The 12,947-nt window shown below is 42.7% G+C and overlaps 1 protein-coding gene across 1 annotated transcript in view; it reads left to right on the plus strand.

Moving 5' to 3' along the window:
- LOC137353168 (ryanodine receptor 1-like) overlaps nucleotides 1–12,947 on the plus strand; it is a 535,610-nt gene that overhangs the window by 126,401 nt on the left and 396,262 nt on the right. Inside the window, exons 13-16 of the mRNA XM_068019216.1 lie at nucleotides 2,294–2,415; nucleotides 3,170–3,356; nucleotides 5,198–5,333; nucleotides 9,375–9,470. Coding sequence (XP_067875317.1) covers nucleotides 2,294–2,415; nucleotides 3,170–3,356; nucleotides 5,198–5,333; nucleotides 9,375–9,470 — 541 coding nt within the window. The remainder of the gene's footprint in view (nucleotides 1–2,293; nucleotides 2,416–3,169; nucleotides 3,357–5,197; nucleotides 5,334–9,374; nucleotides 9,471–12,947) is intronic.

The following is a 12,947-nucleotide window of genomic DNA, read 5'->3' on the forward strand; positions in this document are numbered from 1 at the left end:
GGGGCGGTAATTGGCCAGATTGGACTTGTCCTGCTTTTTGTGTACAGGACATACCTGGGCAATTTTCCACATTGCAGGGTAGATTCCAGTGTTGTAGCTGTACTGGAACAGCTTGGCTAGGGGTGCGGCAAGTTCTGGAGCACAGGTCATCAGTACTATTGCCAGAATATTGTCAGGGCCCATAGCTTTTGCAGTATCCAGTGCCTTCAGTCGTTTCTTGATATCACGCGGAGTGAATCGAATTGGCTGAAGTCTGGCATCTATGATGCAGGGGACTTCAGGAGGAGGCCGAGATGGATCATCAACTCTGTACCTCTGGCTGAAGATTGTTGCAAATGCTTCAGCCTTATCTATCGCACTGATGTGCTGGGCTCCCCCATCATCGAGGATGGGGATATTTGTGGAGCCACCTCCTCCAGTTAGTTGTTTAATTGTCCACCACCATTCATGGCTGGATGTGGCAGGACTGCAGAGCTTAGATCTGATCTGTTTGTTATGGGATTGCTTAGCTCTGTCTATCGCATGCTGCTTATGCAGTTTGGCATGCTAGTAGTCCTGGGTTGTAGCTTCACCAGGTTGACATCTCATTTTGAGGTACGCCTGGTTCTGCTCCTGGCATGCCCTCCTGCACTCTTCATTGAACCAGGGTTGGTGTCCTGGCTTGATGGTAATGGTAGAGTGGGGATATGCCGGGCCATGAGGTTACAGATTGTGGTTGAGTACAATTCTGCTGCTACTGATGGCCCACAGCACCTCATGGATGCCCAGTTTTGCATTGCTAGATCTGTTCAAAATCTATCCCATTTAGCACGGTGATAGTGCCACACAACACGATGGATGGTATCCTCAATGTGAAGGCGGGATTTCGTCTCCACAAGGACTGTACGGTGGTCACTCCTGCCAATGTTGTCATGGACAGAAGCATCTGCAGCAGGCAGATTGGTGAGGACGAGGTCAAGTATGTTTTTCCCTCATGTTGGTTCCCCCACCACCTGCTGCAGACCCAATCTAGTAGCTATGTCCTTTAGGACTCAGCCAGCTCGGTCAGCAGTGGTGCTACCGAGCCACTCTTGGTGATGGACATTGAAGTCCCCCACCCAGAGTACATTTTGTGCCCTTGCCACCCTCAGTGGTTCCTCCAAGTGCTGTTCAACATGGAGGAGTTCTGTCATCAGCTGAGGGAGGGCGGTAGGTGGTAATCAGTAGGAAGTTACCTTGCCCATGTTTGACCTGATGCCATGAGACGTCATGGGGTCTGGAGTCGATGTTGCGGCATCCCAGGGCAACTGCCTCCCTACTGTATACCACTGTGCCACCACCTCTGGTGGGTCTGTCCTGCCGATGGGACAGGACATACCAGGCGATGGTGATGGCAGTGTCTGGGACATTGTCTGTAAGGTATGATTCCGTGAGTATGACTATGTCAGGCTGTTGCTTGACTATGCTGTGGGACAGTTCTCCCAACTTTGGCACAAGCCCCCAGATGTTGGTAAGGAGGACTTTGCAGGGTCGACAGGGCTGGGTTTGCCATTGTCCTTTCCGTTGCCTAGGTCGATGCCGGGTGGTCCGTCCGGTTTCATTCCTTTTTATTGACTTCGTAGTGGTTAGGTACAACTGAGTGGCTTGCTAGGCCAACTTAGAGAGCAAGTAAGAGTTAACCACATTGCTGTGGGTCTGGAGTCACATGTAGGCCAGACCAGGTAAGGACAGCAGATTTCCTTCCCTAAAGGACATTAGTGAACCAGATGGGTTTTCACAACAATCGACAATGGTTTCATGGCCATTATTAGACTAGCTTTTATTTCCAGATTTATTAAATTCAAATTCTACCATCTGCTGTGGTGGGATTCGAACCCATGTCCCCAAAGAAATACCCTGGGTCTCTGGGTTACTAGTCCAGTGATAATACCACTACGCCACTGCCTATTTGAGCAGCATCTAGTTAGATGAACATGGATTTGTGAATTTAGCTAATGGCAATAAGTCCTATGAAAAACAAATTAGCCACTTCATGTTCTGTAATATCATTTTGGGAGAGACAGAATATAATTTTAAAAATGCAATAGAAAGTTGTTCTGGGCAGACTGCTGCTACATGCCTCACTTGATATTCAGTTCCATTGACTTTAATAGAATCCATTGATATCAGATGGGAGCATTACAGACAGCCGAATTGATACCACCCATTTTGTCCCACTGCCCAAGATGAATTTCTACCCTATATGTTACCAAAGACTATAAAGTAGATCTTTCAGTCCTGAAATGAGTAACCAGTTAACCAAACTTTGTCTTAGGCTATACTACACCAAGAAGGACATATGGATGATGCACTTTCATTATCACGCTCACAACAAGAGGAATCCCAGGCTTCTCGAATGATCTACAGCACAAATGGTCTCTTCAACCAATTCATCAAGTATGTGCTTTTTCCTTATTTTATCTTTGTCTATTTCTCATTCCATTTGCAGACACTGTCTGTCCTGATGTAGAATGACTAATGGCTGTAGAAAACCCCTCTGTTAAGAGGCATTTGTAACACTAGTAAATAGAAAGTATTATTGTCGGAAACAGAATTATTGCAACTTGCTAGAAATCTGAACAGAAGCAGAGCATTTTGGAAACATACAGCAGAGCAGTCCGAATGTATGGAAAGAATGGGCAAGTTCTCATGTAGGATCACTGACCTGTTAACTCTGTTTCTCTCTCTACAGATGCAGCCAAATCTTTGGAGTATTTCCAACATTTTCTATTTTTATTATGTTAACATAGGGTCCGGATCCGAAGTGTTAACTTGTCTATTCTCTCCACAAATGCTGATTGACCTACTGTATGTTTCCAACATTTATGTCATTTATAACTCTGCCTGACATCACTAATTGGAGCATTTACCTGAGTTCCATTATTCAATTCTGTTTGGTTGTAGTGTTATCACAGACTTACATGGCTTAAAAACAAAAAAAAATCTCCTGATCTGCTCAAAGTTAATTCACATTGCTTATAGAAGTCAGTAAGATTCTTAAATTAATATTATCTATGTTAAGTCTTTAGAAATAATTGAAATTGTGACCAGAGACACTCATCGGGACACAAAATTTGCTGCTGAATATTTAGAATAATGCTTTTTAAAATTATTCTCCCATGTTCATGGTACTTTTCTATTTTTAATGAAGAGGCCTTGACATGCTAAGTGGGAAGAATAAATCTGCAGCTCCAGTGACCCTACCTATTGATACGATAGTGCTGAGCCTTCAGGATCTGATCAGCTACTTCCAGCATCCAGAGGAAGAGCTTGCACATGAAGAAAAACAGACTAAATTGCGCTCACTCAAAAACAGACAAAATTTATTCCAGGAAGAGGTAAGTTAACAATATCTTTCAACGGGAAAAGACTATGAGGGTGAAATTGGTCTTCAACGGTAGAACAGAAGGAACAGTAACTAATTGGCATTTTACACTTCTTTCGATGTATTTCCATTGATTTCAAGAATTGATTTATGTACTAGTAAAGCTATTGATTTGCTCACTTGCCTTATTGTTGAAGTTAAGCCAGGTTCCAGATATTAAGTTGTTACTAAAGCTCAAAGTAATACTCCACTCAATCATGGCATCAGTATCTGTTCTCTTTACTGGTGTCAATACTGTTTAAATGGTTAAGGACTTATTCTAATCCTGCCTGAATTTTAATTTGCTAATGACACTCAAATTTCTTTGGTTAGTTCACTTGGATAATTATTCATTGACTCAGATACAGGCTTGAGCAAGAGTCGGGGTGGCATTCAACTTCAACTGGGAGATGAGTGGGGAAAGACATAACATGGGCTGTAGTAGTTCAGCTGCCAGTTATATATTGTCTAATTTTCCTTTTCACTGACTGCTGAGGTTGAATTTTACCCTCCACATCTGTGATGAGAGTAGAAAATTACATGTACTTGAAAGTTGCAAGGGTGTGCTATAATAAGGAGAAAGTTGTAAAATTCTTAGATAGGCTCTTTAGCAGCCTTTTCCAAGGCTGAAGTGGGTATTAGGAAGTAAAAAGAAAAGCTATATGCAAGTTTAAGGCTTTGGCTGACTTGTATTGTCACTAGCTGTCCCAGTTCTATGGTGCAAGATAGCAGCACGTGTTTTAAGAGCAGATAGAACAGCTCTGCATCTGGCAGCCTGCTGAACCAGCCCTAGGTAGGTGTGACAGTGCTTTAAAGTATCGTTGATATCATAATTGGTGGGTGTGCCCAATTAGGCTTCACTGGCCGATAATCACTATGGCATGCCTTCTTTCACACAGTACCACTTATAGAATGACCTGTTGTGATTAGGGAACTGTAGGTGCAGTATTCAGTGTAAATGTTATTCAAGCTTTTACACTTATCTGTTCCATTGGCCCTCCTGGCATAACCTAACTTTAGAATTGGAACCCCTGTCTACCAAATCAAGCTCTGGCAACCTCTGACTGCTGTTGCAGTGTGAAGGTACCAGCGGGTGGGTATAAAGTAGCTTTCATGTAATTGAACCTGACTGGCATCCTTTTGGTAGTTCTCTTGTGTACTCCTCTGATGGGAAATTCATTGATGCCATTAAAGATGCTGCAGAGAACCAACATTGCATAACTGACACAAAGGCTTGACAACCCAAGTGGCAGGTGAGACAAAAATGAGGAATGACATCAGAAATGACTACGAAAGTTCCACATTACAGTTCCTTTTGCCTTATAGACTTGCCTTCTATGTACTTTCTTATGCCTAGCAATGCTAGGTGCCAGTCATTTGGTGTCTGTATAAATGGTGTAGACCTAAAGTGTGCAGCTTCTGTGTATTCCCCTGTGCCTAGCAACGTTGGATGCCAGGCATGTTGGTATCTACATAAATGGTATAGACCTAAAGTGCGTGGCAGCAAAGGAACCATGCTGTTGCAACAATAATTTTATTATGAAACTTCTGCCAGGAGCTTCCGCTGCCTTTCCATTTGGTTGTCAGAAATGAATGTGATGCACAAAGGAAGTAGAGATCAGGCGCTACAGATCACCCGCCTGTTTTTTGCTATCTTTAATACATTTTAAGCTCGTGCACACAGGGCGTCAAGGATTAGATAATCGATCCTAGATTCTATTGAATCTTATAAGGAAACACAAATTCCATAGCTAAAGCAGCAAGTTTTGATTCAATATAAAATTCAATGATTAGTAATAATTGTTTTTGTTTTAGGGTATGATCCAGCTGGTATTGGATTCCATTGACAGACTGAATGTGTATAACAGTGCAGCTCATTTCTCAGAGTTTGCAGGAGAAGAAGCAGCTGAATCTTGGAAAGAAATTGTTAATCTCTTTTATGAACTACTTGGTATGGAACTTAAATGCAATGTACAGATGAAAAGATAGAAAAACAAAATTGTTAATCTGTTCTGTATTCCATGATGACACCAATACAATTACAAAAATATATAATGATTACCATTATTATCTGGTAAAAGTAAATTCCTGACCTAATTGTATCCCTTTTTAATAAATGATGACAGTTATTGGGTCGCTCTTCCCTTCAGATGTCTTAGAATCTACACTTAAATTTAATTGTCAGAATGATGGAAATGTCCTTGTTTCATATAAATCCTTAGCTGCTAGATACGTTGACTAGTCTGTTTCTTATTGTCTGTCCCTCAAACAACATCACTAAAACAGACTGCCTAGTCATTTACCTCACTTGTTGATTGTAGAATCATGCTGTGCACAAATTGGTTGTCACACTTCACTACATTACAGCAGTGGATGCATATCAGAAATGTACTTTATTGCCCATGAAGCATTTTGTGATGTCCTGAGGTCATGAAAGGTTCCTATTATAAATGCAAGTTCTTTCTTTATCGTTTCCACTCTCCACCCAAGTCCTTCTTATCACATCCTGGCAACCATGAGCATTTTCTTTCCTCATGCAGTGTTGGTGATCTGCTCAAGGGCATGTCCTCTGCTCATTTCCCCTCGCCTCACAGTCCTGTGCTTTCCTCTTCAGTTGCTCATAATAGGCACCCATTTTTTTTTTTAACTTCCACAAGAAACGCGCAACATGACGAGGGACAAAGTACATGAGGTAGTTTCCGGTTGCCTTCCTCACATGTACTTTAAAGGAAACACAAGTCCTCTTCCTGAAGGATCCTCTCCCTGTAAGAAGCTGTTGTCCCTTGAGGTTCTAGTTCTTCCACCTCCACCACCGCAAATGTGCTGGTTCCGTTATTGGCCATGACTCGTAATCCTGAGTATGGGACTCTTATCTGAGCCAACACTTTCAAAATCTCTATTTTCACATCACTGCTCAAAAAGCCCACTTTTGACACATTTGTTCCTTTCCAGGTACTGCCCCAGCTCTAACTTCCCTTTTAATGTGTTGTTTCCTACCAGCTCAACGCACATCTTCCTCAAAACTCAGTCTTTGAATCTCTTTGGTCTCATTTCCATCTTGCTGTCAGCAACTCAGTGACGCTGACCAAAATCACAAATGGCATTCTCTGTAATTAGGACTACGATGCACTGGCTCTTCATGTCTCTGACTTTTTTGCAGTGTTCAATGTAGTTGGCCATATTAACAGTCTTCATCTTTTTTTAAAATTAGTTTTTTGTGTTTGGGGTGACATTTATTGCCCAATTTTAGTTTCCTAGTAGAGAAGATGATAGTGTCACATTTTCCTTGAAATGCTGCAATTACGATGGCGCTTCCACTTGGGGAATTCCAAGATATTGTCTCAGCAATAATGAAAGAATGGCAATATATATCCAAGTCAGGATTATATGTGACTAGGAAGGGAGCTTGGAGGTGATGTTGCCAAGACATTGTACTCTTAACCTTTTCAATGGTAGAGATCACAGGGGAAGGAGTCGCTGTCAGGAAGTAACCTTGTTGATGCTTCCTTGTGTATCCTTTAAATCGTACTGCCTATGTCTCGTTCCATTTCTGCACAGCTTCAGCAACAAGTTTTTCCCTGGCCTTGCGCAATCGTCTCTCGCGTTTTCCAAGGATTTACCCTTGTCCCTTTTCCCTTTCTTTATTTAAATGCTGTTGCTTAATGAGATTATTTTATTAGTAATTCTCAAAATATGCTTTTTGACAAGGCCAGCATTTATTGCCCATCCCTAGTTGATTTTGCAACGGTGGTGGTCAGCCTTCTTGAACTGCTGTAGACCATGTTGTGAAGATTCTCCCCACCAGTGCTGTTAGTAATGGAGTTCCAGGATCTTGACCCATTGACAATGAAAGACTGGCAGTATACGTCCAAATTGAGATAGTATTTCCCATGAACCCACTATCCTTGTCCTTCTAGGTGGTGGAGGTCACCAGTTTAGAAGGTGCTGCCGTCGGAGTCTTGGTGAGTTCCTGCGGTGCATCCTGTGGATGGTATACACTGTAGCTGTGGTACCCGGATGGTGAAGAAAGTGGATGTTTAGGCTTGTGGATAAGATGACAATCATTGGGTTGCTTTGTTCTGGATACTGTTGAGCTTCTTGAATGTTGTTCCAGTGACATACATCCGGACAAGTGGGGAATATTCCAGAGCCACTCACTGCAGAATACTCAGCCACTGACTTGCTCTAGTAGCCACAGCTTTTATGCAGCAATTGAATTTCTGATCAGTGGTGTTGATGTGGGGTCCGGTGATGGCAATGTCACGGGGCGGTGGTTAGGTTATATCACGTCGGAGATGGTCATTGCCTGGCAATTGTGAGATGTAAATGTTACTTCTACTTAACGGCCCAATCCTGGATATTGTCTAGGTCCTTCCGCATGTAGGTATGGGCTGGTTCATTATTTGTAGAATTATGAGTGGATGTGAACACTGCAATTATCAGTGGACAACCCACTTCTGACGTTATGGTGGAGGGAAAGTCATTGATGAAGCAGCTGAAGGTTTTTGGGCAGAGGATACTGCCCTGAGGAACTCCTGCAGCAATGCCCTGGGGCTGAGCTGATGGACATTCAAAAACCACAACCATCTCTCTCTTTTTGGCATGTTTGACTCCCACCACTGGAGAATTTTTCTCTCTTTCCCCATTGACTTCAGTTTTACAAGGGCTAATTATTGCCACACGAGATCAAATGCTGTCAAGTGCAATGACAATCACCTCACCTCTTGAGTTGAGCTTTTATTTTTGGGCTTTGAGCTTTGTTCTCATCCCCCCCCTCCCTCTTAATTTTTGGATTGTTATTTTTGCCATTATTACTAGCCACCGGCCCCTTTGTTGGTTTAAAGTTCTTTCTACAGCTGTACTTAGTCTTTCAGATAGGACCTTGGTCTCAGCCCAGTGCAGGGGCAGCCCACCCCCGCAGTACAAATTCTTCCTGTTCTAGTACTGGCACCAATGTCCTATGAAATTGGACCCCTCTTTCCCTCACCAGTCTTTCAGCTGTGCATTCATTTTCTTGATCTGTTTGTCACTGTCAGTTTGAACACAAATATGGTAATAATCTTGAGATTACTACTCTCAAGGTTCTGCTTTTTAATTTGGCTCCTAGTTCTTGATCTTATTCCTTTGTTCTTGTTGGTCCTGACATGGACCATGACAACGGTGCTTCACTCTCCCGTTCTGGGTCCTTTTCAAGTCACTTCAAGATATCCCTTAACTTGATATCAGGTGGGTTTCAGTCTCTGTCGTAAACTCCTTGCTTGTCACTTATTTCTTCGCCCAATACAGACATTTTCTGCAGGTATGCAAATACTTGTATCCTTTTTGACCTTATTTGCATATCCTATGCATCGTCAAGATTGCTTACTTGCATCTCTGCAACATCAACCAGTTCCACTGCTGAAACCTTCTACCACACTTTTCTCATCTCTGGACTTGATTTCTGCAATGCCTTTCTTACCTGCCTCATATCATTTTGTGACAAACTCTAACTCATTCAACCAGTTCTACTGTTGCTTATATCTTATTGTGCATTAAGTTCTGTATGTCCATCATTTCAGTCTTTGCTAATCTACACTGCTGCCAGTAAAATGAATTTAAACGCCATGTCTTCATCTTGAAATTCCTTCATGGTCGAACAAGTCTACCTGAAACCTTTGCACTTCTTTAGATCCTCTGATTTTGGCCTTTTATTCATTTACTCTCCCTTCACTTCACCATTGATGATATAACCTTCAGCTGTCTTAGCTTTATACTTGAACTGCCTCCCTGAACCTCTCTACTTCTATCTCACCTTTAAAAGTCATCCTTTTGACCAATCTTTCAGCCACTTCTAATTCTCCCCCATGGTTCCATATGATTCAGTGTCTACTGCTTTGTTAAACTTTCCTTTTGTAAAGCACCTTCAGATATTTACTGTGTTGCAAGCACATATGACTGCAAGTTGGTCTTGTTGCTTTATCAGTTATTATAATATTTTCCCTTTGATGTATAGCTTCCCTCATCCGTGGCAATCGCAGAAACTGTGCTCTATTTTCGGATAATCTAGACTGGTTGGTCAGTAAGCTGGATCGACTAGAGGCTTCCTCAGGTACGTTTCTGACACATAAAAGTTATAATAAACGGAGGCTCACCTTACCAAGCATTTGCTCTAGTTTGAAGGATAGTTTGCAGTTTTGTTATCACATAGAATTTGTTTGTAAAATGATTTTGGCTGGAAATTTCCTCAGAGCTGTTACCATTCTGCTGGCATACTCTCACTGAAGTACTGTGGAAACCCCATTTACATTTTTAATCAGTTTCTGCAACAATGTCTGCAGTGGCGGAGTGCCAGTAGTGCCAATAAAATTCCCCCATGTTGTCTTAATACTCCAGGAAGCTGTTTTTAAGGTCACTCTGCCAGACAGGAATGGGGTTGTAGCTTCCCGAAAATCTTGGTGTGGTACCCATCTCTATTCCTGTGCTCCATCATTTTCCTGGGGCTCGCCACATGGTTGGTCCAGGAACCTGCCTATTTTTGATGGAAGCCTCACTCCAATATGTTAATCAGGGTCCTATAGCATACATGGGACTGCAATGCAATTTTTCAATGGGTGGAGCCTGTGTTGCACTTGGTTCCATGTTGGGACTGCTAAAATTGCTGCTTTCTTTTGATTGGTGACCTGACTGCAAGTTCTCAAACAGTGCTTTTAGCTTGCCGGAATTATGAAAATTGCTAGAGAAATGCTGCTGAATATTCCCAGGCCCGTGGAGGTGGAAATTGTTAAATACCGCTTTGGGTTAACACGATGCTTTCCAGCTTCCAAGCGATCTCGCCAGAGGCAGGGTCAATGCAGCAGAGACTACCCACCCAGTAGGCTCAATAATGATCCAACTGGGGGAAAGTTGATGGCGCTGACGGGATCTTCTTGACCGTGGACAGGTTCCCAGCTGTGGCCAGAGTCCAGCAAATAACCGGAGGTGGCCTCCTGGCGGCAGGACAGTTGGGGGGCATTGTTGCCTCCTGTCAATCACCCCAGCATGGACTCACTGGAATGCAGTGGCCACAGCTTCGGCTGAAAACTATCATGTGGAGAACACCCCCTCCATGCTGTTGGCCTGATAGCTCTAGCCATGCTGTACCCATCTCTGTATTTCTGTGCTCCACCATTTTCCTGGGGCTCACCACATGGTGAGTCCAGGAACCTGCCTATTTCTGATGGAAGCCTCACTCCAAAATGTTAATCATGATTTTTAATTTTTCACAGTACTGCAGAGAGCGCCTCCATCTCAATTTGCCCTCGCAGTCGCTTGCTGGCCTCAGCAACGCTCACCTCACCTGGTGGGGCTGCCAGCTGGACATCGACATGGGCCTTCCTATTGGGCCTCCCGCTTCCCTGGTCAGCCAATGACTCTTAATTGAACAAAGCTTCCAAAGGCAGCTTCTTGATTGGCTGCCTCCTGGAAGATTATGACCGATATCCCGCAATGGCCGGTTCTGGGTTCCCAACCCAGAATTGAGGCCAATGTTGGGATTGTGATCCAACTGGGAAAATTCAGCTCCATGGTGTTGGAGGCAGGGCTTCAAAATCTTGGGAAAGGGATCAGTTCTGTGGCAGAAGGGAGCTGTTGAAGATGGATTGTTTGTATCTGAATAGAACTCAAATCAGTATCCTTGTGGGCAGATTAACTAGTGGTGTGGAGAGGGTTTATGCTACTTCGCCAATGGGGTTGGGCACCAAGATGTAGCATTAAAAAGTTGAAACAAGGTGAACAGAGAACTGGGAGAGACAGTTAGAAATAATACAGAATTCGGTAGGATCGAAAAAAAAAAAGAGGTCTACGTAAGTTAAATTTGGAGTGCATGTGTGTAAATGCACGAAGTGCGGTAAATAATGTTGGTGAGTTGCAGGTGCAAATAGCCACATGGCAATATGATATAGTGGCGATAACTAAGACCTAGCTCAAAAAAGGGGAGGACTGGATGTTTAATGTACCTCAGTTGGGGTGTACAGGGAAGGAAGAGGAGGAGGAGGAGCAGTTTTAATTGAGGCAAACATTGCAGTGTTTGTAAAAGAGAATACCTTGAGGGATCAAATACAGAATTTGTTTGGTTGGAGTTTAGAAATGGTAAAGGAGCTATTAAAGTGCTATTGCGATACGTAGTGTATTTTATCAGCCACCAAATAGTGGGAAGGAGATAGAGGAGCAGATTTGCAAAGAAATTACTGAGACGTGGAAGATCTTTAGAGTAGTGATAATGGGGGACTTTAACTGCCCCAACATTGAATGGGGCGGTGATTGTGTTAAGGGCAGAGAAGGAGAAGAATTTCTGAAATGCGCTCAGGAGAATTTTCTTGATCTGTATGTTTCCTGGCAAACGAGGCAGGGGGTATTGCTGGAGCTTGTCCTGGGAAATGAAATGGGTCAAGTGGAGAATTCTGCTTTTTGGGAGCATCTCGTAAATAGTGATCATAGTATTATAAGGTTTAGATTAGTTATGGAATAGGACGAGGAGAAAGTTAGAACAAAATTACTTAGCTGGTGTAGGGCTAATATCAGCGAATTGAGAAGGGATCAGGCCTGGATAGATTGGAGTGAAAGACTGCCAGGGAGAAATGTAATGTGTTGCCTTTATAGAGGAAATGATCGGGTACATTCCTGAAAGGGGGGCAACCAAAACCAGAATTCCCTGGATGACAAAGGATTTAGAGAGTACGATGAAGCAGAAAAAGTGGTACTACCAGGGAGAATCAGACTGAAGATAAAAAGTAAAGAGGAGAAGTGAAAAAGGAATTGAGAGACAGAGAAATTTTGAGAAGATTGGTGGCTAACGTAAAAGGGGATCCAAAGGTTTTTTCTCAGTATATTAACAGGGTTGTCAGAGGAGCCATGGGGCCGATTAGAGATCAAAATGGAGAACTGTTGGAAGCAGAAGGCATGGCTGAGGGACTAAATGAATACTTTGCATCAGTTTTTACCAAGGAAGAGGACTTTTCCAAAGCTTTCTTAAACAAGGAAGTTCCTGGTATACTGGATGAGATAAAAGTAGATAAAGAGGAGGTACTACAAAGGCTGGTGGTATTTGAAGTGAATAAGCCACTTAGCCCAAATGAAATGCATCCTAGGTTGCTGCGGGGAGTAAGGTTAGAAATTGCAATTTCCAATCCTGCTTAGATTCAAGCGTGGTGTCAAAGGACTGGAGGATTGCAAATGTTACACACTGGTTCAAAGAAGGAGAGAAGGATAAACCTGGCAATTACAGGCCAGTGAGTTTAACATCAGTGGTGGGGAAGCTTCAAGTCAATAATATGGATAAAATTAAAGACACTTGGACAAGGATAGACAAATAAAGGAGAGCCAACCTGAACTTTCTAAGGGAAAATTGCGTTTGACCAACTTAATAAGATTTTGGACGAGGTTTAACAGTGAGGTTGATTGAGGGCAATTCAGCTATTGTGTATAAAAACTTCTAAAAGGGGTTTGATAACGTATCACATGTTAGGATGTTAGCAAAATTGAACGATAAAAGGAGCAGTAGCAGCATGATACAAAATTGGCTAAGGGATAGAAAATGGAGATGTAGTCA

Source organism: Heterodontus francisci, chromosome 40, assembly GCF_036365525.1.
Source record: "Heterodontus francisci isolate sHetFra1 chromosome 40, sHetFra1.hap1, whole genome shotgun sequence".
In the NCBI taxonomy this organism is placed as follows: Eukaryota; Metazoa; Chordata; class Chondrichthyes; order Heterodontiformes; family Heterodontidae; genus Heterodontus; species Heterodontus francisci.